General features: G+C 40.5%; 9 protein-coding genes across 10 annotated transcripts in view; 3 read left to right on the top strand and 6 right to left on the bottom strand.

Moving 5' to 3' along the window:
• Positions 1–1,985, bottom strand: part of LOC117785810 — a 43,758-nt gene extending 41,773 nt beyond the window's left edge. The window contains exon 1 of one of the 2 annotated variants that reach the window (XM_034624049.1): positions 1,842–1,985. In XM_034624049.1, coding sequence (XP_034479940.1) covers positions 1,842–1,856 — 15 coding nt within the window. In that variant the 5' untranslated portion in view covers positions 1,857–1,985. The remainder of the gene's footprint in view (positions 1–1,841) is intronic. The other variant, XM_034624048.1, reaches the window with a different exon arrangement.
• Positions 1,986–2,041: 56 nt separating this feature from the next.
• LOC117785814 lies at positions 2,042–2,890 on the bottom strand. The gene has a single exon (XM_034624057.1). It carries the CDS (start codon positions 2,871–2,873, stop codon positions 2,181–2,183), a length of 693 nt encoding a protein of 230 aa, XP_034479948.1. The 5' UTR covers positions 2,874–2,890; the 3' UTR covers positions 2,042–2,180.
• On the bottom strand, positions 2,878–7,149 carry LOC117785809 (phosphatidylinositol 3-kinase catalytic subunit type 3). Its single transcript, XM_034624047.1, has 8 exons — positions 7,029–7,149; positions 6,354–6,975; positions 5,991–6,086; positions 5,852–5,937; positions 4,907–5,790; positions 3,921–4,194; positions 3,505–3,866; positions 2,878–3,443 (listed from the first exon to the last, which is right to left on the bottom strand). The coding sequence occupies exons 1-8, from the start codon at positions 7,097–7,099 to the stop codon at positions 2,998–3,000; spliced, it is 2,841 nt and encodes a 946-aa protein (XP_034479938.1). The 5' UTR covers positions 7,100–7,149; the 3' UTR covers positions 2,878–2,997.
• A 486-nt stretch (positions 7,150–7,635) lies between these two features.
• LOC117785813 (exosome complex component RRP4) lies at positions 7,636–8,735 on the top strand. Its single transcript, XM_034624056.1, has 2 exons — positions 7,636–8,189; positions 8,250–8,735. The coding sequence occupies exons 1-2, from the start codon at positions 7,743–7,745 to the stop codon at positions 8,703–8,705; spliced, it is 903 nt and encodes a 300-aa protein (XP_034479947.1). The 5' UTR covers positions 7,636–7,742; the 3' UTR covers positions 8,706–8,735.
• A 499-nt stretch (positions 8,736–9,234) lies between these two features.
• Positions 9,235–14,762, top strand: LOC117782937 (zinc finger protein 345). Its single transcript, XM_034620045.1, has 3 exons — positions 9,235–9,548; positions 12,220–13,326; positions 13,388–14,762. Exons 1-3 carry the CDS (start codon positions 9,381–9,383, stop codon positions 14,252–14,254), a joined length of 2,142 nt encoding a protein of 713 aa, XP_034475936.1. The 5' UTR covers positions 9,235–9,380; the 3' UTR covers positions 14,255–14,762.
• LOC117782938 (caspase-1) lies at positions 9,927–11,888 on the bottom strand. The gene is made up of 3 exons (XM_034620046.1): positions 11,297–11,888; positions 10,542–11,098; positions 9,927–10,475 (listed from the first exon to the last, which is right to left on the bottom strand). The coding sequence occupies exons 1-3, from the start codon at positions 11,488–11,490 to the stop codon at positions 10,219–10,221; spliced, it is 1,008 nt and encodes a 335-aa protein (XP_034475937.1). The 5' UTR covers positions 11,491–11,888; the 3' UTR covers positions 9,927–10,218.
• A 101-nt stretch (positions 14,763–14,863) lies between the features above and the next one.
• Positions 14,864–15,507, bottom strand: LOC117782939 (cytochrome c oxidase subunit 6A, mitochondrial). The gene is made up of 2 exons (XM_034620047.1): positions 15,349–15,507; positions 14,864–15,228 (listed from the first exon to the last, which is right to left on the bottom strand). Exons 1-2 carry the CDS (start codon positions 15,443–15,445, stop codon positions 14,996–14,998), a joined length of 330 nt encoding a protein of 109 aa, XP_034475938.1. The 5' UTR covers positions 15,446–15,507; the 3' UTR covers positions 14,864–14,995.
• A 1,102-nt stretch (positions 15,508–16,609) lies between these two features.
• LOC117783739 (membrane-bound alkaline phosphatase-like) lies at positions 16,610–18,474 on the bottom strand. The gene is made up of 4 exons (XM_034621282.1): positions 18,402–18,474; positions 17,985–18,331; positions 16,899–17,919; positions 16,610–16,829 (listed from the first exon to the last, which is right to left on the bottom strand). Exons 1-4 carry the CDS (start codon positions 18,472–18,474, stop codon positions 16,651–16,653), a joined length of 1,620 nt encoding a protein of 539 aa, XP_034477173.1. The 3' UTR covers positions 16,610–16,650.
• A 919-nt stretch (positions 18,475–19,393) lies between these two features.
• Positions 19,394–21,391, top strand: LOC117785230 (membrane-bound alkaline phosphatase). The gene is given in 5 exon segments (XM_034623151.1): positions 19,394–19,484; positions 19,552–19,898; positions 19,962–20,391; positions 20,394–20,981; positions 21,051–21,391. Coding segments are annotated over 5 exon segments (1,617 nt in total). The 5' UTR covers positions 19,394–19,411; the 3' UTR covers positions 21,230–21,391.
• The last annotated feature ends 1,288 nt before the right edge of the window (positions 21,392–22,679 follow it).

Below are 22,679 nucleotides of genomic sequence, written 5' to 3'. Positions count from 1 at the left end.
TTTTTAAATCACATAGCAATATTTATATGATGATTTTTATCATTAATAATATTTGATTTTGAGTAAATGTATTATATATAAATTTATAAGAAATTAAATAATAAAGCAATTCATGAATAATAATAATAACATGTCATTTTTATTTACTTCCCTTAAATACGTATGTATCTATAATGATTTAAGTAAGATTATTATAAACTTAATCAAAATTTATCATTATCATTGATGAAAATTCTTAAGGATCATTAAGTTTTTATTATTGTTCTTGTATGTGCATTGCACTGTTTGCAATCCTTGTAGTTAATTTAAAAATAATAATAAAAATAATCCTTATTGTGGTACCTGTTAAAAATAAAATACACAAATCAACTTATTTTTGCATTGTCAAAACAATTTCTTCACATACGGTCAATGTATTGGTTTTAAAGTACATAGGAAGTCACAAGCTAAGTTTTGAATTACAGTTGCACAAATGAGTGGAGTCGGTTTCCATATAACTATGAAAACTGTTTGCATCATGTGTTATCAAAACTATGAGTTGACCATAACTGATTGCCAATTAATTGAAGTTAAGTTGCAACTTCTACAATCGCACATTGTTGACGTCACAAGAGGACAATGTGCGGTACTTATGGAAACCAGTTTAGTTTGCAATCACAGCAACTTAAGCTTTTAGTAGCTCAATTTTATGTATAAATTTATATTACCAGGTTTGTACGACAGCTTAAGTAGGTTTTAATAAATGTCCAGTTGACTTATTTTATAAAGACGTTAGAATTTATTTAGAGAATTTGTTCTTTTTGTTTTAATTAGGCTTAAATTGCTGTATAAACAAAATGTTTAGTTAAAAAAAATAACATATATAATTAAGTGGCAGCTTTAAACACCTATAAATTTGTTAAATTGACTTTGGTTAAATCAGGTTTAGCTGCCGTATAAACTTGATATATGATCTCAGACTGTGACTCGTTGCAAATATTCTTATCAATTTGCCGGCTAAATAAAAATAGTGAGAATTGCTCTCACACAAAAACCATCTACAAACTGCACGTACCCATAAATTGTTGTCATCAAACAACAAACATACGTACATAATTACATATTTACATACATATATCCATCATTCAATGCACTCGCTTTCCAGACGCAATGCAATCACACACACCCACATTCACATCAAACCAAAAATTCACATACAAATTTATGCACGAAAATGAACACGTGCTGCTTAAAGAAGGAGCGCGAGCACGAGAGCGGGAGCAAGAGAGGTTGCCTGCAGGCACAGCCGGCTGCCAGCATTTGGATAGCGGGAGGTGGAAGCGTGTGCTATGCTTGCATACCAAGCGCAACAATAAAACAAAAAATGCAGAGTAGAGAGTTACGTTGTGGCTGACTCATGCTCCCCAATGCAGTTGTACTTGACGCTCTTTGGGGCTAAGAGAATGGGTTACGCAAAGAGAGAAATAGAGAGAGAGAGAGAGAGAGAGAGAGAGAGAGAGGTGGGAGCGCAATAAGAGCGGTCACAGTAAACTTACAATGCTTAACTTAGTTTGGCAGGAGTTGGACGTGGGGGCGAGTAGAAAATTTTGCGGTATCTGCAGCTGTGCGGACTGAAACTTTAGTAGCCCCGGCTAACTTTTAGCAAAAACTTTTGATTTGAGTACCTGCCACTAACTAAGCACAGGCACAATTACATACAGACACACGCACACATTATACAAAAAGTTGGCATTCGGAACCACCACGCATAGAAATTGAACTATGAAAATCAGAAAACTTTGCAGACAGAAATTTCTAGGAAAATGCATTTGAACAAAACAGAAAACCGTCCACACACTTACCGCACTGCTCGCCATAAGTCTTAAATGTAGTCACTGTTGTAATTGAAGTTTGTAGAGCACCACACGGTGCAGATTATCCAGATGCTAAATGTTTTGCACACACCAAAAAGTATAAAGTACAAGAATACAATAACAACGCGCGCCGCAAACGTTTCAAAACAGCTGTAAATTTGAGCGCGCAACAAAACAGGGCTGTTAAACAAGACAGCTGATTTAATTTTGTTATCGATTGCCAGCCAATTAACTATTTCAGGCAATAGGTATCGCCCGACCGCCCCAATATATCGACATTGGAGAACCAAAGAAGTTAGGCGCGCAATCTAAATCACAAATATAATTTTACAATAAGATGGTCTCAGAAGGCGATTGGCCTAATACGCTTATTTCGCTGTAATCGTATTCGCTGTATGCATACATCGAACCCTGACGATCACTAGTTAAAACGTTGGATGAAAATATCAATTGAAACAAGCGAAAATTCATAAGATACGTTTCCACACTCTGGCTTATGAAATATAATTTTAGCGGACGTTTACTGCGCTGCGACTGCAGAGCAATCTGAGATCCATCCGATAGAGTTGCAATCATCGATGGCGAATGCGTCACCAACATGTCCAATGCAAAGGAGCAATGCATGAAATGGATAGCAGCAGCCCAAAGAGATATAATCCCATTGTTCCGACAGCATTTTAAAAAGCCATAGTTCCTCTCCTCGCGATCCTTAAGGAATGCCAAGAGCTTGTCATGTTGCGCCACATACATATTTGCGTAGACGGTAATCAGACACATGAAACCGATTATTCCGCTGATTAAGGCCTCCAATTTAACAGGTAGACGGTCAGTAAAATACATTCCAATTAAGTTAAGAAATCCAATAATAAAACCACCGCCATAGGTGGCACATAGTATAAAGATATGCGGTACTCCTTCCCAATGAAAACAGTTCACGTGGACATAGCAGTTAATCGAGATTATCAATAGCTCCCATATCTTGAAAAGCAGCCAAATGGGCTTCTTTGAACGTTTCGACATCTTAATGATATAGACAGTTAATATATTTTTTTATATATACATGTAGATAAACCTACTGCGATTGATCTAAAAACACAGATCGAATTAAGAATAGTTTAAGATATAAGTTAATGGATTTGGACATCTATTTTCGCCAGTATTGTGTGAATCGATGGATCTGTTCGACCAGCGCTGGCATCACAGCTGTTATGGATATATCTAGCAGACTTTGCAAGTGCTGAACGGCCTCCTCATCGGTTAAACCCAATTGTAGATTCTCCTCCACCTTTTTGACCGCCTTATCCGGCTCCAGGGCAATATCCGGTACAGTTGCATCCACCATCAGGGAGAACAGATTGAGCATGACGTTTGCATGACGACGTAAATGCAAATACGCCGTATAGCATTGCTTACGGAATTCATGATGATGATCCGAGCTGACACCACCCATCGCCTCGACCATTTCCTTGCTCAGCTTCATGGGCGGTGGCATTGGCTTGGGATCACGGCCAAGTATATAGCCAAAATCAATGTGGAACAGCTTCCCATTGCTGGTCAGCAGCAGATTGTCCAAATGCCGATCGCCAACACCTGTGAAAGACACAAAGACATTAGAAGACTGGGGAAAACTAAGCTAGAGATCTTCACTTACCCAGCAAATATGTGATGACACAGTATCCCGCACAGCTTTTGATATACGTATCCATGACCTCGGATGAAATGCCATATGGACCGCCTTCACACGGATTGTGGCGTCTAAAAAAGTTTAAAATGTTTCCCTCCCGCGCCAACACCTCGGCCACAGTGCAGGAGTCGATGTACTGTAGGAATCCATGCTTGGAGCTGGTAGCCAATACCTTGTACGGTGTCAATTTGAGATCAAGATTCTCGCGACGTAACAACTTGTCCATTAGCGTAATCATTTGCAGTATCAGCTGATCCTGACGCAGATCATCACCATGCTTAAATATGGCCACATATTCATGCTGTGCAATGGATGTGACAAAGGTGAGTCTGTAAATGGAAAATGGTTAGTTCAATAGAGATCTTCAGATGGAATCTACATACTTGGCCGGCATGAGGGTGCTCTTGAAGAGCGATGTACGTGAGGGCACAATTTTGGTTATATACACCTCCGGATCTAGGGGAAATGGTATGGGCTCAAAGTTGGTAAAGTTCACTTTAAACATATCCTGCTCCCCAAGCAACTTTTGAAACTTCTCCGTTTTCTTGTTGCGATTTCCAGGCTCTTTGGCCACCAACTTGACCAACTTAACCAGCTCATCAATAAATCTCTGTTGCTTGCGCAGATTGTAGAAGATGCCGCGCAAATGAAAGTTACCTGTAAATTAAGGAAGCACTTCAATTTAAGAATTTTTTTCAAATAATAACGAGAATATCAAAATGGGGGGAAAAAGAATAGCAACATAAACTAAAAACCTGTTAGCATGTAAGTATTAAATTAAAATAAGTAAACAAGACAAAAATTTATAAAAATACAATTCATTTTATCGAAAAACTCGGCAATTTTTTGAATCATATAAAAAAGTTGCAACATTTGGTGCGACTTTTAATATAATACTTTTCATTTTGCTGTAAAAGCAAGTAAATATATAAATGAATTTTCCATTCAAAAATAAACAATAATGATGACTCTTAGCATTGAAAAGAATTCGCACAATGAAATAATTTGTATCCTACTATTTAAAGTAAAATAAATGTTAACTCAGAAAAATCAAATCAATTTGCTTCTAAGAAACTAATATTTCCTTATTTTTATAATCTGAAGATTTTTAAATTAACTAGTTTTGGCTACGATTTATTTCTTTCCTTTTTTGGTTTCTCTGAATGAAATTCATGTGTAGTATTCTGGCTTATTTTAAGCTTAAACCAAAAATATTTTTTATTAGAGTTTACTAGTTTTTGCTTACTTTTTCGACACTTTTTTTAATTTACTTTTGTTATTCCTACCAAAATATATAAGTAATTTGCTTGAGGTACCGAAAAAAGAAAGGATAACAAATATGGACAGCTTTTAAAGGATATGTACTCACCATTTTCAAGCACCTTGAGGAATATGTTGAGAACCATGGCGTACATGTCGTGGGCGCGTTGATCCTGCTTACGTACAGTCTCCACATCCTCCACCTCGATGGACAGATACCAATACAAATAGTTGGCCAGCGTCGCATTCTTGCAGGCGCGCTCTATAAGGAATGTGCACAGATTGGGGGCAACGCCTTGGCCCAGCAGAGGCGTAATGGAATTGGATTGGGATGCCATTGAGGCGGCGCTGGCATCCGCAACATCAGCACGCTCCATTCTCAGACCTGGTGTGCTGGATCTGATAGCCGGAGCACTTGAACTGCTCGCCATTGTGGATTTATCGCCCTTGATGGCCGCCAGGACACTGGCAGCACGTTGATTGGCGGGAATAACCGAGGCATGGAGAGCACTGCTCGTTGCACTCAGATCGGAGATGGTGCTCTGATCCAGCAGAGAATCATCCTCATCCAACAGCGAGCAGACAACATTCCGATCCTGTTCAGGTATAATGCACTTGTGTAGTTGTAAAATATTTCGCAAATCCTCGTATTTAAGCGCCTGCACCAGCTGGAGCAAGTAGAGCAACAGATCCTCGTCGGGTGCCTGTGACAGACGACTTATCGCATATTTGCGCACCTCAGCATGTGTGAATGTCGGACTGAGCAGCTCCAGTGCATCCTCCACATCCATGGGCGCCCAATTTGCGAGCATCCAGAGGGCTTGGGTCACCTCATCATTCAGCTTCCAATTGATGCACTTGAGGAATTTGGTAAGCGCCTTTTTATGCGATGACAAGTAGAAACGAAACTTCCAAACCAAGTCCTGCTCCTCGCTGCTCATCACATAAGTTGGCGGATAGCGATACACAATGTCGTGCAGTTGATCTCGTTTTCTGAAATAACAAATCAAATATATTTAAACCAAGTTTGGAAATATATTAATTTGTTACACACTTTGCTGTTGGTTTTGCATCCCGATCAGAAATTCCAGAGCGCTCCGAACGAGCCAAACGATGATGTTTCTCCTCAACGAGGTTTTCCTGAAATTATAGAAATCCTTAATAATTGCTATTTTTAATTGATTTAAGCTCACCATATTTATCTCCGAGTCGGGAACCAAAACAAATTTGGGTTTTGTTGGCATTTTCAATTTATTATCAACCTCCGGCTCAAAGTAAACAACGGAATACTACAAAAAAGATTGGAATTGTTTAGTGTTTGATAATGATTCCCTATTACTCAGAATACGAAAATTTGTAAATTAGGATGGATCAAATTTAAAAAATAAATATTGGGAAGACAAAAATTGCAAAAATTTGCGCGATTTTTAATAAAATATATTTTTGACGAAAGTCTTTGAACTTTTTTCAACTAGTCGAACCATTTACTCAAATTCAATAGGTTCTACATATGAATACTGGGTCTTAAAAAATTCCACTCAATGTCAGCTACTTACATTGTACATGTCGTCCACAACAATGGTGGGAAACTCAATCATAAGAAACATATAGTCGGACATGCGTTTCTCACGTTCATTGATCACTTCGATTTCCCGGAATGTCAGACGATCCAACCAATCAACCTTTTGCACCTGACCATTGCGATGTTTTTTAGCCAACTTGCCCAGACGTTGCATCTGCGATTTGGAGGATTCTTTGCCTTTGCCAGGAGTTAGGCTCGGATAACTACCATCGCCTTCAACACCAAGCCAAACCCGTAAATCATACATGCCCTGGCGGAACATGCCATCCTTGCCAAATACTGAGATCGATGTACCGCCAATCACCGCCGTCTGACCAGCTCCCGAGCAGTCCAGTATGGTCAGGACCAACATGGCGCTGCGTGGTAAATCGGAGAAGAGCAATGGCAATGTCACCCATTCATTCCAGCTCCAACGTTTTCCGAATGCTTTGTAGGAGCTGTGCACTGGCAGACAATAAGGTCGTCCATCGTTATACACCTGCAAACGCACCTGGAACGAGGGATACTCCTCGGAGTAGAGACCCGAAAAACGCAGTATGGGATCATCGAGTAGTTTCTCGTAATCAGGTTGGCGTTTCTTGCCTTCAAGTGTGCCACTGTAAGGTGAAGCTGCTTACTAGTATATTCTTAGGTGTCTGGATTGACTTACACTTTGATTTGGACACGTTCGTGTAGCGAAGAACTGTGTATATAGCGAAAATTATCGTCGGGCTGGTCCATTGTGACGAAAAAATATTTATGTATACGCAAATCAGCTGTTTGATGTCTGCTATTTATAGTTAAATATCGATACTTAGCTCGTTTGCTCACTAACATGTCAAATTATCTAGATCCTTTTTAAGGTTGCCAGACGCTTAAGTTGTGAATCAAACGAGTGAACGATCCAAAATGTAACGGGCGCGCAACTTTAGTTTTATTTAATTAAATACAAAAATTTGGCAAAGCTCTTACAAAAATTCGTCAAAAATTTTGAAAACTCAAGCCTTAAAATTATAAAAGTTGCAGATTTTGATACCTTTTGGAAATCCGTCGCTACTATACTGAGGTATAGGTATACGCATAGCTAGTTTTGCATCAGTTTTGACAAAGTCATGCATGTTAATAAAATTTATTAATTTTCTAGCTTACAAATTTAAAAAATTTACCAAGAAGATCGTTCTGAACATGTAAAAAGATCTAGATCAGCATTCTAGGTCTAGGGAGCTTAAATAAATGTCAACTTTTTTTACTCAGGTGGCAACGTCTTTGTAATAACAGAAGTGTGTTTTTTTTTTATAAAAGTATTACTTTTAAAGACGACTAACACACTCAGCGCCGAAGAAGCTGATTTTTGACCAGCTACAAGTGTGAATTGCCGTAAGAAATGTCAACAAATGCATCGATTGATCTGGCGCTGGATCGCGTGAATTGGAATGACCTGGCCGAAAACCAGGAGCAATTGCCGCGCATTTATACTCCCGGCGAGGTGCTGATGCCAGAGTCCGGCTTCATGCGTGGTCATGGCACATTTGTGGAGGACGAAAATATAAAAGCCTCTGTGGCGGGTGTCATTCAGAAGGTGAACAAATTAATATCAGTGCGTCCGCTGAAGAGTCGCTATGTGGGCGAGATTGGCGACGTAGTCGTAGCACGTGTAATTGAAGTGGGGCAAAAACGCTGGCGCGTAGACACAAACTCCCGTCTAGATTCGGTGTTGTTGTTGTCCTCGGTGAATCTTCCAGGTGGTGAGTTGAGGCGACGCTCTGCGGAGGATGAGCAAATGATGCGAAGATATTTGGATGAAGGAGATTTGATCTCTGCAGAAGTGCAAGTAAGTAGAACTCTATTTATTGAATTGTATATGTTAATATATTTTTTATTAATTTTTCAGAATATCTTTGAGGAGAGCACATTGTCCCTTTACACACGCAGCTTGAAATACGGCAAATTGTCACAGGGCACACTTGTCAAAGTATTTCCGGCGCTGGTCAAGCGCCGTAAGATGCACTTTCATAATCTGCCTTGCGGTGCTTCAGTGATATTGGGCAACAATGGCTATATCTGGATATCACCGACAAAGGGAGATGAACAGGACGGTGGCGAGGGTGGATTTGCCCAGAATTTAAACGAAGTTGTGCCACGAAATGAACGTGAGGTCATCGCCCGCCTGCGCAACTGCATCCTGGCACTGGCAAAATGTAAACTGATGTTGTATGACACGAGCATTCAATATGCCTACGAGGAGTCGCTGAAATATGAGCCACGAGAACTGTTACAGCAACATGTCATATTTGATATTGGAGAGCAAACACAGGCCCGTCTCAGAGATGTCGATCTTATGGACTGATGTAAAAATAAAGCATATTCTATTAGTCAATTCATTGATGTTTTGATTTTTTGCGCCCAGCCGTTGCCAACTTAGCTATTTTATAGCTAGTTCTGGCAATTTTCATTATGACATTATGACTATTTTAAAAATAAGTCTTGCTATAAATATTTTTCGAAAACAAAAACAAATTTAGATGGTTTTCAGCCAGAAACTTATTTTTTTATATTTTTTGTATTGAAGATAAAATTTTTTAATTTTTGTAGAATTAAATTTCTAACTTCTCCCACCTTTTATTATTAATTTAATGCAAAGTTATTGCATTTTGAAATTAGCATTAACTTAAATTTACATTTATCAGTTGGGCCGCACGCGACCAGTAATTCGTTCTAATTAATTCAGTATTTATTAGATACTAGATGTTACTCCTCATTAGCAATTGGCTCCTCACTTGACAACCGCATACGCGCGCAGTTTAAATTTTATTTAGTTTTTTTTTAGCACTAATTGCCGATGTCACTAGGTGGCAGCCCTATAACCTTGTTTTTATTATGTGTGGCAATTCTATACGAGGTTCGTGTATTTATGCATTGTGTTTGTGTCTTTCTATCCGTGAATTCACAATAAAACAACTATTTTGTTACCTTGTTCTCATTGTAATTGAATTATTTAAACAAAAGCGATAAAAATAACATAATGGCTGACATAAGCGTTGTGCGCGAGGCTGATTTACGCAAAAAAGAGATATGTCGCTTCTGTCTGTCTCAATCGAGCAAACTTCTCGACTCCATTTATGTTGAAAACAAACGCATAAAATCAACTGCATCGCTGCCGCTGCAAATAATGGCCATTACATCTATTGAGGTAAGTCAAGGCCCGGTTCTAAGTTAGACTAAGAAGACTTCAGTCCCCAAGATAAGCGAGAATAGAACTTGGCTAAGATGTGTGTCATCACGGGTTGGTTTCTAAATAGCTGCGTTGGCGTCTTCGCTAACAAACTTGATGCGCTTTCTTTCCTACACAACTCCCTCCGGCCCCCCAACATGTAAGCCTGGTCTATTAAGTATGTAATTGTTACAACGTAAACAAACAATTCATTCATTAATAAATTGCAAGCCAAAATAACAATAACATCAATATGGCGACAACTGTACGTAAAACGCACACACACTTGCTCAGCTGTCGCAATGCTGCCAGATCGCTTGCAAATGGCGCTCGCAATTCAAAAATATGTTTTATATATTTCATTTAATTCAGTCTGCACTTCATTTGTATTAGTTGATGTTTATAATGTTTATCAAATATATATGTATATGTATTGTTCATGTAGTTCTTATGTATGTATTGCTTAAATATAGAAATATATTTTGCGCCAAATGACAATGGAAGAGGACTTTGGGCTTTGTTCCTGCCCAAACATTGTGATATTAACAATTAAATAAATGGTAAACTTAAAGTCAAATGGAATCCAGGGAGGTTAGGTGCGGTGAGGCGAGGCGTCGGCAAATAATTCAAGATCTTATAAAAATGCATTTTAGCCAGCCTTGCTGCTCAAGGGTTTGTCCGTAAAGCGCAGTATGCGAGTCAACATTGACGTCACACACGGAATTTGCTTCTGACGATCCATCATGGGTGTCGAAGGCACGTTCGACTCAAAATCGACAGCTACACGTTGACTGACGAAGGTGAGCAGTGTGAGAATGTTGTACTTTTTTCCATTCTCATTCAGCTCTTGAATGAGCGACTGAATATACCACGAGCCGTTTGTAGTGTTGCGCCAGGAATAATACCCTGTAAATTGCATATAATTGTATATATTGCATACAACTGAAATAAAACAATGCAACAACAACGCACCTGGAATTGTTGAGTATGAGAATAGAAAATCGGCGTGTATGGGTATTTTGTAGCTCATCGATGATTCGCCATCGGTTTCCGTAACATTCTTCTCCAGCATTATGCCCGAATCGAGTCTGTCGCCCTGACAGGCTTGTATGAAGAATAGCTTCGGTTTGCCAGCGAGCGTTGGGCAAATGTGTGAAGTGAAATAGTGCCAAATATTGTCCAGTTTATACTGCACATCCTTGGCATAGATGTAGCCATGTTCGCCATGCGATAATATGGCAATCGCTATACAATCATTATCGCTGTGATCCTGCGAGGCAGCTTTCTCAATATGTTTGAGGATGTCGCGCAATTTGCAATCCTTGTGCACGGACACTTCAAAGTCCAGACGCTTGAGTGCCTTGCGCAGCTCCTCGCTGTCCACGTTGGTGCCGGCGCGCGCCTTTAGCGAGGGTATATCGAAGAATTCATGATTGAATATGAGCGCTAATCCACGGTGCTTGTGATTCATATTGTACTCTCTGGCATATCGATCTACCGGCATCCGAGCCACATATTTATTAACGGTGCTAAAGATTATTGATAAATAAAAAAATAAGAACAAAAATTGCTTATTATCGATAAAAACAAGTTACGGATGTAGATAAGCACAATCTGCGTATTTGCGTTATTGTTTCCCCTACAAATTTTCAAACGCAGCACAAAACCAAGAAGCATGCTCGAAAACGGAGACGATGAAAACAGACAGAAGTCATTAATGCACTTACGTTGCGACGATGGCGGCGGCGGCAGCAGAAGCAGAGGCAGCAGCAGAGGCTGCACCACCAACTCCGCCAGAGCCAGAGCTGGCTTCTCCTTGTGCATCGATGCTATCAGCAGCATTAATGTTGTTGCTGTTGCTTGCTCTGCCATTTCCATAGCTGAGAGCACTGAAGGTTCTTGTTATGCATTCGTCCGTCATTTTGTTCTCCCTCTCTCACTGGCCTCTCTCTCTCTTGTTTTCGTTTCTCCTTGTTGCCTGCCTTTTGTTCGTTTCGATTCCCACTGCCTACAATTGTTGCGCCCTTTCCACAGGTACCCGCACTTCTATTGTGTTTTTCTTAGTTTTCGTTACTAAACTAATTTGTTTAGTTTGAACAGCTGTTTTTTTTTTTTTTTGCAGAGTTAGCCACGTAAGCAACATCAACAAATTACATTTGCACTAAAATAGCTACAGTGTCCTTTTATGGTTAACCGTGTTTAATCAATTAATTAACGGGAGCGTAGTAAAGCGTGCTCCGTACGCTCACGAAAACAAACTGCGAGATTGCAATTGTAGTTGTGCAGCGCTTGCCGCCAAATGAATGCATATAGCGCTGCCACCTTTTGCACTGCAGACAGTGCGCATGCGCAGAGTTGCCATATAAATAACAGCAATTGGTTATGCAGCGCCATCTAGTGTCACGTTACTCCACATTAGCAACTTGCTCCTCACTTAACAGTATCAAAATGACAAATTTAAAAACGCAAAAAACAATAAAAATATAATAAAAATGAAGAAAATTAAGAATACCATTTTCGGAAATGTATTTTTTTTAAGTGCATAAATTTGAACCAGATCGGAAACTTTTACCGGTTGGGCAATCATAATATGCAACGGGCGCGCAATTTGAGTGTTGTTTTAATTTTTGTTGTTATTTTGAATTTGCAGGTGAACAACGAAGATGGAATGCCCAGCTATATTTGTTTGGATTGTCGTCTACTCTTCGAGCACTGTTATCGCTTCAAACAGATGTGCAAAAATGCAGAGACCCTTTTGCGGCAATATCCACTCACCGGCAAGTGGCCAGAGCCTCTGGAGAAACCACGAGCACCGTTGGTGTCCATTCAACCGATGAAGAAGCCGTTGCCGAACGAAGTGCAACCCAAGAAACTGCTCAATTCTATGGCCAAATCCAACAATGTGACCATTGAGAGTGTGCAGGTGTTGGAGACCAGTGCTGTGACCAAGAAGCTGCTCAATGTGGCTGCAGTTAACACAGCGGAGCCCGCTGTTCCTCCACGATCCTCACCTGCCAAGCGTCCTCAATCACAGTCGTATCAGGTGAAGTTGGAGAATAGCGAGGAACTGTCCATGGATGATGTGCACAACTTGATAGCTGACATGGCATTGGAGGAATTGGATAATCCGACGACATCGCCGGTTAAAAGTGTGTCTGGCAAACCAAAAGTCCTTAACAAATCCTCGATGCGCATACTTAATAAAGGGAGCAGTGCGACGGTGGAGCCCCGCCTAGCTACTCCCCAGTTGAAACACTATGAGGATGGAAATGTGGCGCTGGTTACGGAAATTCTCGATCCCAATGAGATCGATGCGGCTGCAGATCCCGTAAAGAATGCCGAACCCGTGGCAACCAATGTGTTCCCATGTCCGCATTGCGAGCGTTCATTTCCGCTGAATCAGCTGCTCGATATACACATGGTGAACCATTCACGGGAGCGTAGTTTCCAATGCACCGAGTGCAACAAGAGCTTCTTCTCCAAATACGATCTGCAGAAGCACAACTTTATACATACGGGCGAGCGTCCGTACAAGTGTAGCATCTGCTCCTCCTCCTTCACCCGTCGCGCCTTGTTGCATCGTCACGAACGCATCCACACGGATGTGCCCAAGTTCATTTGCCTGTACTGTGAGAAGCCCTTCATCTCGCGGGAGGAGATGGAGAAGCATGCGGAGCGTCATACCAAGAATCGACCCTTCCAGTGTGGCGTATGCCAAAAGTCGTTTGCCTTTAAGCAAGGATTGGAGCGACACGAGGTGAGTGAGATTTTTTGATTCTATCTCAAGATTGCTAATCTTGTGTTCTTCAATTTACCAGGTGATTCACAGCTCCAACTTGCCTTTCCCTTGCCAGTATTGCACTAGGAGCTTTGTGACCGCTGGCAAGTTGGCTCGTCATCTGCAGGCACACGCTGGGAAGCGTGCTTATCCCTGCAAGTATTGCAACAAGTCGTATCTGTTGTCGCATCATCTGTCGCGGCACTTGCGGATGCACAAACAGGCACCGGCTGCCTCCTTCATATGCAGCATTTGCAAGGACACGCACGAAACCTACGACAGCCTGGTGGATCACTCGGCTATCCATGCCAGCGTCTCCTATGTCTGTCCGCTGTGCAAGGCGAGCGTTACGGACTACGACAGCCTGGAGTCGCACATGCAGGCGCACAAGGAGAGCGAGCGACATGCCTGCGAGTTTTGTGACTTTATATTCCTGAACTCAAATCAATTGCAGAAGCATATCGAGGATGATCATGTGGTGGACATGGTTCCATATCAAAATGAAGGCGATTACGCTCTGGCTGACAAAGCTGTGAAGGAAGAGTCCGAATTGCTGGAAGAATTACTTGGCGAAGATGATTCCTCATCGCCACCTAAGGCAAAGGTACGCAAATTGAATCCCAACACCAGGGCAGAAGCGACCGAAAGAAGGGAAACTAAATCAGAGCACAAGCCGCATAAAAAGGAGTCATCTTCATCGAGAGATTCCAAAAAGTCCAGTGCCTCCGCTGCTTCCGTCTCCCCGGAAGGCAAACGTTCGACACGCAGCAAAGAGATTAAGGAAAGAGGAACAACCAAGTCAAGTGATTCAGCTAGAAAAGTGACCAAGCCAGTGGAAGATCATTCAAGAAAAGGAGGAAGCAAGCAAAGGAACGGCAAGATGACAAAGTCCTCAAGCTCAAAATAAAGTCATCGTATTTTTGAGACATAATTCAAACTAAATATTTCAACTAACAGTCAGTCCAATATTTATTCGTGCACTCAGTTACTATACTTCAACGATCAAGTTTTTTATGCTAAAGTTTAATATTTTTGTACTCATGATAGCAGTTATTTTTTAAATGTATGCAGGGAGCATTTTTTTTTAAATTGTAAAAATATTTTAAAATCAGAGTATCTCTCATTATTGTGTTTTGGGTGCTTTATAGTTGATCCCCTAACTTGTATCTTTAAATTAATTAATTATCCGTTCTTGAGTTTGCTTTTCTTAAGATCAAATTCAAAAGTTACAAAAAGAGTTTGAAATGACGATCTAACAATTTTCTTAGTATTAAATTCAATAATACAATAATTTATATATGACCAATATTTTTTAAACACGAGTGTACGAATATTTGTGGAGTTGAGTGTATAAAATGAATGGGATGCAGATAAAACAATGCTTACCTGCTTCACAATAGAAACTAGCTTTAGTTTAGTAAGAGAAATTGTATTTTACTAATTAAATCATGCTATAAACTTGAACAAATGTGGTTTTCATTGAATTCTGGCTACCTGCCTTGATGAATCTTACCCATTGAATAACATATTTGTCACTCTTTTATTCAGTGAAGTTTGTTTTGGTTTTGCGTGTATTTCCACATTGAATTCAGCTTACATTATGTTAAATACATAGAGTGTTATTTAGCCAACGAGCTTTGGAATTTGCTTATTCCTCATAACCATCGGGCAGGGGGTTGGCATGGGGGTTGTGAAACAGACTCTTGTTGCCCTCGCCCCAGGGGAAACGCTTCTCACGGCGACGCAGGTAATCGTACTTGACGAACTCTTGGCGAGGATGATCGTGCTCTTCCTGGTGCTTCAAGTAGGCGTTCAGCATGCACAGGCCAACAGCTGGCACGGCCACGAAGAAGGACAGACGCTTCCACACCTTATAGCCACCTGCAATAGTAACATTATTAAAGTATATGCTCGTAGGATTTCCAAGGTTCTGGTCGAAAAAACCAAATTACATAACCTTAACCTAACAATGGTGTTTTTATTTGTTTTGGTGATAGTTACCTGAGTGCTCTCCAGCCACGGCGGCTGTGCCGGACATGTTCCTGGCGGCAGTAGCGCCAATTTGGCGGCGAATTGCATTGTTCAAAACGAACGACATAATTTACGTATTACTTTCGTTCGCCTTCTGAAATAAAAATTACCTTATACAATATAGAGATGGGCGATATTTCCAAGTTTACTGTTACTTATCACAAATAACTTAATATAAGTACTTGTGAGCAAAGTGTTAAAAGTAGCAACTACAAGGTCACTGTTATTATTTAAACATTTAAAACTATTCAATAAGTAAAAATTAGTGTATTTTTTAAGTACATTTTAAATATGATTGATATATATATCTTATGCGATATTAATAAATATTTAGCAGTGACAGCAATATTGCTAACGTGCGATAGTTAGAAGGAATAGTATTATCGGTTGCACTGAAAGCTATCGATGTCACAAGTGGCTAAGTTATCGATGAAGGTGCTGATTGATATAGCGAGATTTTCAAAAAGCCAACACTAGGTTAGAATGTATAGCATGCTCTTAGGCTAAGCGGAAAATGTTTTTTTGATTTAAAGGTTTTTTGGGTTTCAAAATGCAAAAACTTTGAAATAAATTAATAATTTGATGAAAATTTAAAGCTCGAAATTAGACAAAGTTAAGGCAAACATTTAAATGAAGACTTGCAGTTCGTCAGCCCTCGGAAAGAGAAGTTAGAAAACTTAATTCTAAAAATGAAATTACAAAAAAAAATCAAGAAAACTCTAAAATAAATCATGCCAAAATAAAAAATTCTAACAAAACAGAAAAAAATCCGAAATCCTTGTACAAAAATTAAGAGAACCCATTTTCGGAAATGTACTTATATTTTTAAGTACAAAAAAATCAAACCAGATCGGAAAAGCACTGCATACTTTTAGGATGCACACAGTATGTAAGAATTTCGTGATAAAAAATGAATCCGTTAAATTTTTGAAGGTCCACAGTATATTAAGTTATCTACAAAATAGGTAAGTATAAAAACGAGGGAAGATACAGTGGGGTTCTAGAGATCAAACTAACCGAAAATCAACCAAATGATACACTTGATACACTTTAAAATTGAAGTGTATTTTATTAAAGCTCGGTCACTTATTCGTCTTTATAATTAACACTATTAAACAGAGCAAACAAGAAAATTAGTTGATTTGCGAAAAGCATTTTTAATAATATTGAAGTATTAGGTACATGAATTCATAGTTTCAGATGTAAGAAGAAATAATTCAAAATGATTTGATTTTAGGCTTGTTAAGTTCATTTTAAAGTTTCTTTTAGACCCTAATCACATAGTGTGGGTCCAACGCCAATGCAGGCTGCATAAGCCATCAGATGAGGAATTGTGCTCTGTTGCATCATGCCAGAGAACAGATGACTTTGGGGTCCAGTGGCGAAGACTCCCACATCATCACCGGAGTGCACACCTAAAGCTCCCTTTATATAGCTGGGATACTGGAAAGCTGTAAGACCGAGAGAAAATATTAGATTGCATTTATCTAAATTAAACCTATTTAAGATTTTATACTAACCAGGATCTTTGATCTTCTCGGTCAGATCGACGCGCTGTCCATTCTCGTCCAGATATTGCTGCATGCCAACAGCATAGTTCAGAGTGGCATATTTGATGCCATTGACATCGGTGTCATGCTGATTGAGTCCCAGGATGTCAGTGCCACGTCCCGGGTAGCCAGAGATGGACAACGGATGCGCATGATCGGAGGTCACCACAATGAGAGTCTCGTCGGGATTCGTCATATCGAGTGCCTTCTGTACAGCCTTATCCAACTCATGTACCTCATCGAGACCCATTTGAGGAACATTGAAGTGATTGCCGTAATCCACAAGACCTCCCTCGATGAAGAGGAAGTATCCCTCGTCATTGGAGGCGACCATCTCAATGGCCTTCTGGGTCATCTCCTCCAAGGTGGGCTTCTGCACGGGATCGGCCATCTTGTGGAAGTCCATGACACCGGAGTTGAACAGACCGATCAGTTTCTTCAATCGCGTCGCATTCACACTCAACAGCTGGTTTCGGTTGTAGGCCAGGGCTCCATCCGGATGCAGGGATTGCCACTTGGACAGCAGGTTGACGCCATCGGAACGCTCTCCCTGTGCGCCAAACTTATCCTGAATGGACTTGGGCAGGAACTTACCCATTCCTCCGCCGAGCATCACATCGAAGTTCTTGCCAGGCTCCTGGGTAATCAGCTGGGTGGCAATGTCCGTGCAGGTAGCCGGATCATTCTGGCCCTCTCCATAGGTGACAATGTCAGTGTCGCACTCGAAGAACCGGTTCGTGGTGTGGGCATATGCTCCCGACGGACTGGCGTGGGTCAAGGTGGTCGTTGTCACGATTCCACTCGACTTGCCAGCTGCCTGTGCCCAGGCGGCAATGGAGCTCACATGGTTGGCGGGATCCTCACTGCCACTGCAGTTGTTGAAGTTGACTCCGGCTGTCACTCCCAGGGCAACAATGTTGGTCTTCACGCCACACAAATACGCAGTTGCTGTGCAGGCTGAATCCGGCACTTGGGCATTGGAGCAGTAGGTCTGTGAGGATCAAGGGATTCCCATTGGAGTGTGATAAAAAAAAAAGAGAGTAATTCTTAACTCACCCTGCTCAGTCCAGTGTGGGGGAACCGCTCAAAGCTCAGGGAATCCTCCTCGCCAGTGTTGCCTTTGAGTTGACCTTTCAGAATCCTGGCAGCTGCCACTGTGGTCAAGGACATGCCGTCGCCCAGGAACATGATCAAATTCTTGGCCTTCCGCTTGTCTCCTTGTGGCAGATTCACTCTCTTGGCAATCTCCTCATTGGCCACATCATACCAGAACTGAGCATTCATCTCCTCTGGAGGCGTATACTTATTCTTGGCCAAAGAATTGGGATCAAAGTCAGACATATCACGAGATTTTCCCCCATTCGATCTGCCCAGCAGCTGCTCCTGGCTATGCACTCTCTTCACTGTAATCAGGTGAAATCCTTTAGCTGCAGGACTATCTCTTATTATAATAATTTTCTCAGTGAAACTTACAGTCGAAGGAAGCCGACCAGGATGTGGCTACAAGTGCACAAAAGAGCACTAGGATTAGGCAGAGTTTTGTCATTCTTGTGAGTTATTCTCGACAACTGACACGAATTTTGACCATAATCCCGCCTATTTATACTGTTGCCAGCCAGTCTAATCTTAACTGTTAAATTACGATTACTTTATTTCGGTCATCATCCAAAAGTTTGGTCTTTTAGGATCTTCTTCTTAATTTAATGTCTGAACAATATAATACGACTTTATGTACTTATGTTAGCTTTGTTTTGACCTAGGTAGGGAACTGGTAACACTTTGTCTACCCCATGATTAGATAACAGATTTTAACAGGTTATACTCCAAGTGTTCTAAAATATGTATGTTCATATAGACATAACATATATGTACACTTTAACCTTGGAATTTAACATTTAAACAAAGTTCAAAATATATTCGAAATATGTATTTTTAATTATTCAGAAATTTTTGTTGTGCTTTAATTTTTTCAACTCAAAACACTTATTTGCGGTCCCTGGTTTTATCAAAAATAGGTTAATATTTGATCTGTAAAACGTCATGTTCCTTTCAAAACTAAAATTAAATTTTGATTTCTGAGTTCAAGAATATTTTGCAATTTAAGAATTAATTCAGGAATTTATTTCGGATGCCTTTTTTATTTTTGCTTAATTATCAAAAAAAATATTGGAATATAATTAAATAGATTAGGCATCTGTTATTAAGTTTATATATATAATATTAAAGGCCTCATCATCATCATAAACCGATTTGTTACCTTCTAGGCCAAAATAAATATCTATTAAGTCATATCACGTTCTACAGGCCCTAAACCGACAATCCCCGAAAAGCCCGCGAGATTTAGTTGATAACCGAAATGGGACTGACTAAATTAAAGTAATTTAAGTAAGTAAAAGTTAAGATTAGAGATCACGCTGAGTGCCAAGTATAAATACGTGGGAGCATGAACAGATCAAAAATCAGTTGTCGAGAAGTTCACAATAATGACAACGCTCTATGTAATCCTGGTGCTACTAAGTGCTCTTGTAGCCACATCCTGGTCCGCTTCCTTCGACAGTAAGTAGTCCAAGTGGAATAAAGACAAAGTTTTGGATTCAAAAGACTCATCACAAGAAAATTACAGTAAAGAGAGTGCATAACCAGGAGCAGCTGCTGGGCAGATCGAATGGGGGTAAATCTCGTGACATGTCTGACTTTGATCCCAATTCTTTGGCCAAGAATAAGTACACGCCTCCAGAGGAGAAGAATGCTCAGTTCTGGTATGATGTGGCCAATGAGGAGATCGCCAAGCGAGTGAATCTTCCGCAAGGAGACAAGCGGAAGGCCAAGAATTTGATCATGTTCCTGGGCGACGGCATGTCTTTGACCACAGTGGCAGCTGCCAGGATTCTGAAAGGTCAACTGAAGGGCAACACTGGCGAGGAGGATTCCCTGAGCTTTGAACGGTTCCCCCACACTGGATTGAGCAGGGTGAGTAAATGATGACTCTCTATTTTTTATCACACTCCAATGGGAATCCTCTGATCCTCAAAGACCTACTGCTCCAATGCCCAAGTGCCGGATTCAGCCTGCACAGCAACTGCGTATTTGTGTGGCGTGAAGACCAACATTGTTGCCCTGGGAGTGACAGCCGGAGTCAACTTCAACAACTGCAGTGGCAGTGAGGATCCCGCCAACCATGTGAGCTCCATTGCCGCCTGGGCACAGGCAGCTGGCAAGTCGAGTGGAATCGTGACAACGACCACCTTGACCCATGCCAGTCCGTCGGGAGCATATGCCCACACCACGAACCGGTTCTTCGAGTGCGACACTGACATTGTCACCTATGGAGAGGGCCAGAATGATCCGGCTACCTGCACGGACATTGCCACCCAGCTGATTACCCAGGAGCCTGGCAAGAACTTCGATGTGATGCTCGGCGGAGGAATGGGTAAGTTCCTGCCCAAGTCCATTCAGGATAAGTTTGGCGCACAGGAGAGCGTTCCGATGGCGTCAACCTGCTGTCCAAGTGGCAATCCCTGCATCCGGATGGAGCCCTGGCCTACAACCGAAACCAGCTGTTGAGTGTGAATGCGACGCGATTGAAGAAACTGATCGGTCTGTTCAACTCCGGTGTCATGGACTTCCACAAGATGGCCGATCCCGTGCAGAAGCCCACCTTGGAGGAGATGACCCAGAAGGCCATTGAGATGGTCGCCTCCAATGACGAGGGATACTTCCTCTTCATCGAGGGAGGTCTTGTGGATTACGGCAATCACTTCAATGTTCCTCAAATGGGTCTCGATGAGGTACATGAGTTGGATAAGGCTGTACAGAAGGCACTCGATATGACGAATCCCGACGAGACTCTCATTGTGGTGACCTCCGATCATGCGCATCCGTTGTCCATCTCTGGCTACCCGGGACGTGGCACTGACATCCTGGGACTCAATCAGCATGACACCGATGTCAATGGCATCAAATATGCCACTCTGAACTATGCTGTTGGCATGCAGCAATATCTGGACGAGAATGGACAGCGCGTCGATCTGACCGAGAAGATCAAAGATCCTGGTGAGTATAAAATCTTTAATAGATTTCATTTAGATAAATTCAATCTAATCTTTTCTCTCGGTCTCACAGCTTTTCAGTATCCCAGCTATATAAAGGGAGCTTTGGGTGTGCACTCTGGTGATGATGTGGGAGTCTTCGCCACTGGACCACAGAGTCATCTGTTCTCTGGCATGATGCAACAGAGCACCATTCCTCATCTGATGGCTTATGCAGCCTGCATTGGCGATGGTCCCACACTATGTGACTAAATAAATTCTACTTCCCTATGAACTATGTTAAGATAATTTATTCCGGAACAAAGTGTAACTGTTACTGTTGCTGTCAATGTTAACAATTGAGTTATGTTATTATTGAATGTTATAGATTGAGTAACATTTCATTGGGAATTAAATTTGCTACTTGCTAAATGATTTCTCTTCCTTAATTAATTTAAGAAATGACAATATATAAGAAAGTGAAAGCAACCGGAAATCTCCCAAAACTCCATACATTTTTGAGAGATTTTCGGTTGGTTTCGATTTCTGTGGCACCAATGGTATATTTGTTTTTGATAAATCAATAATTAAACTGACATTAGCCGTTTAATTTATTGCCACTGGTATGTATGTCAGTATTTAAATACATATATTTATAAGTATGTAAATTCCTTTTCTCACACAAAATGCAAATTTTTCAAATAAAATTGACTTCAATTTAAAACGCATCAAACATATATATTAAATGTGTGTGTGTGTGTATCGAATTCCTTATGACTGTGTGAATTAACTCGTGCGTATTTAGATATCCTGTGTTAACCGAAAAAAGGGGTATACTTTGCATATTCATAGATGAATATTATTTTTGAATTTTTAAGTATTAAAGATGCTATCTCTCTCTCTGTTTTTTACTACGAGTATGTAGCTTTACCATATATGTTATTATTAATAATAATATGAATTATTAAAAGTTAAATTAAAGGAATTACTACGGACAAATTAAAGCAAAACGATTAAATCTTGTAAATTTAAATACAAAAAAAATTTTGATAATCTAGTTTCAGATTATATATTTTCTAAAATCGAAGATCAAGACAAAATTTTAAAGTTCGTAATTTTCTATTTTTTGCGACCTCAATAATATGTTCTCAATTTAAATTTTTTAGTTTAATCTTTCGTAACTTTGGTTACACTAAATTTTTTTCCTGCTAAAAACATTTTTTTTTTGTTTCTTACTTTTTTTTTGAATTCTTGGTAATATTTGTTAATATTCTGTTAGGGAATACTTTATAAATATTTTTTATTTTAAATTTATAGTTTTGTCAGGTTTATGTGCCCCATATTCTGCCATGCGCATGCATAGGTGAGTAATGGGTATCTTTCAGTCACAATTTGCATGCTGCTTTATTTTCATTTGTTTCAATTGCCGCTTGACGATCGGCATCGATTTGGTATTACTTTGGACTTGGAGTGCTGACACTTAATGCATACGAGTAGCGGTGTATGAGTGTGTGTAAGTGTGTGAGTGTATGTGTGTTTGCATATGCGATATTAACTGAATGTCAGGTTCAAGTATTGTCAGTGCGTCTGTCGGTCGCGGTCGCAGTCGCTGTCGAACAATTGTATCTGTATCTGTATCTGTGCATGCATCTGTATCTGTATCTTTATATGTTTGGTTGCACTGGGCATCTGGCACCCACACAGGCAGCTCCTTCACTTGTTG

Source organism: Drosophila innubila (assembly GCF_004354385.1).
Source record: "Drosophila innubila isolate TH190305 chromosome 2R unlocalized genomic scaffold, UK_Dinn_1.0 1_C_2R, whole genome shotgun sequence".
Taxonomy (NCBI): domain Eukaryota; kingdom Metazoa; phylum Arthropoda; class Insecta; order Diptera; family Drosophilidae; genus Drosophila; species Drosophila innubila.
Note: the sequence above shows the minus strand (reverse complement) of the source record. Positions and strands in the feature narration are given on the sequence as shown.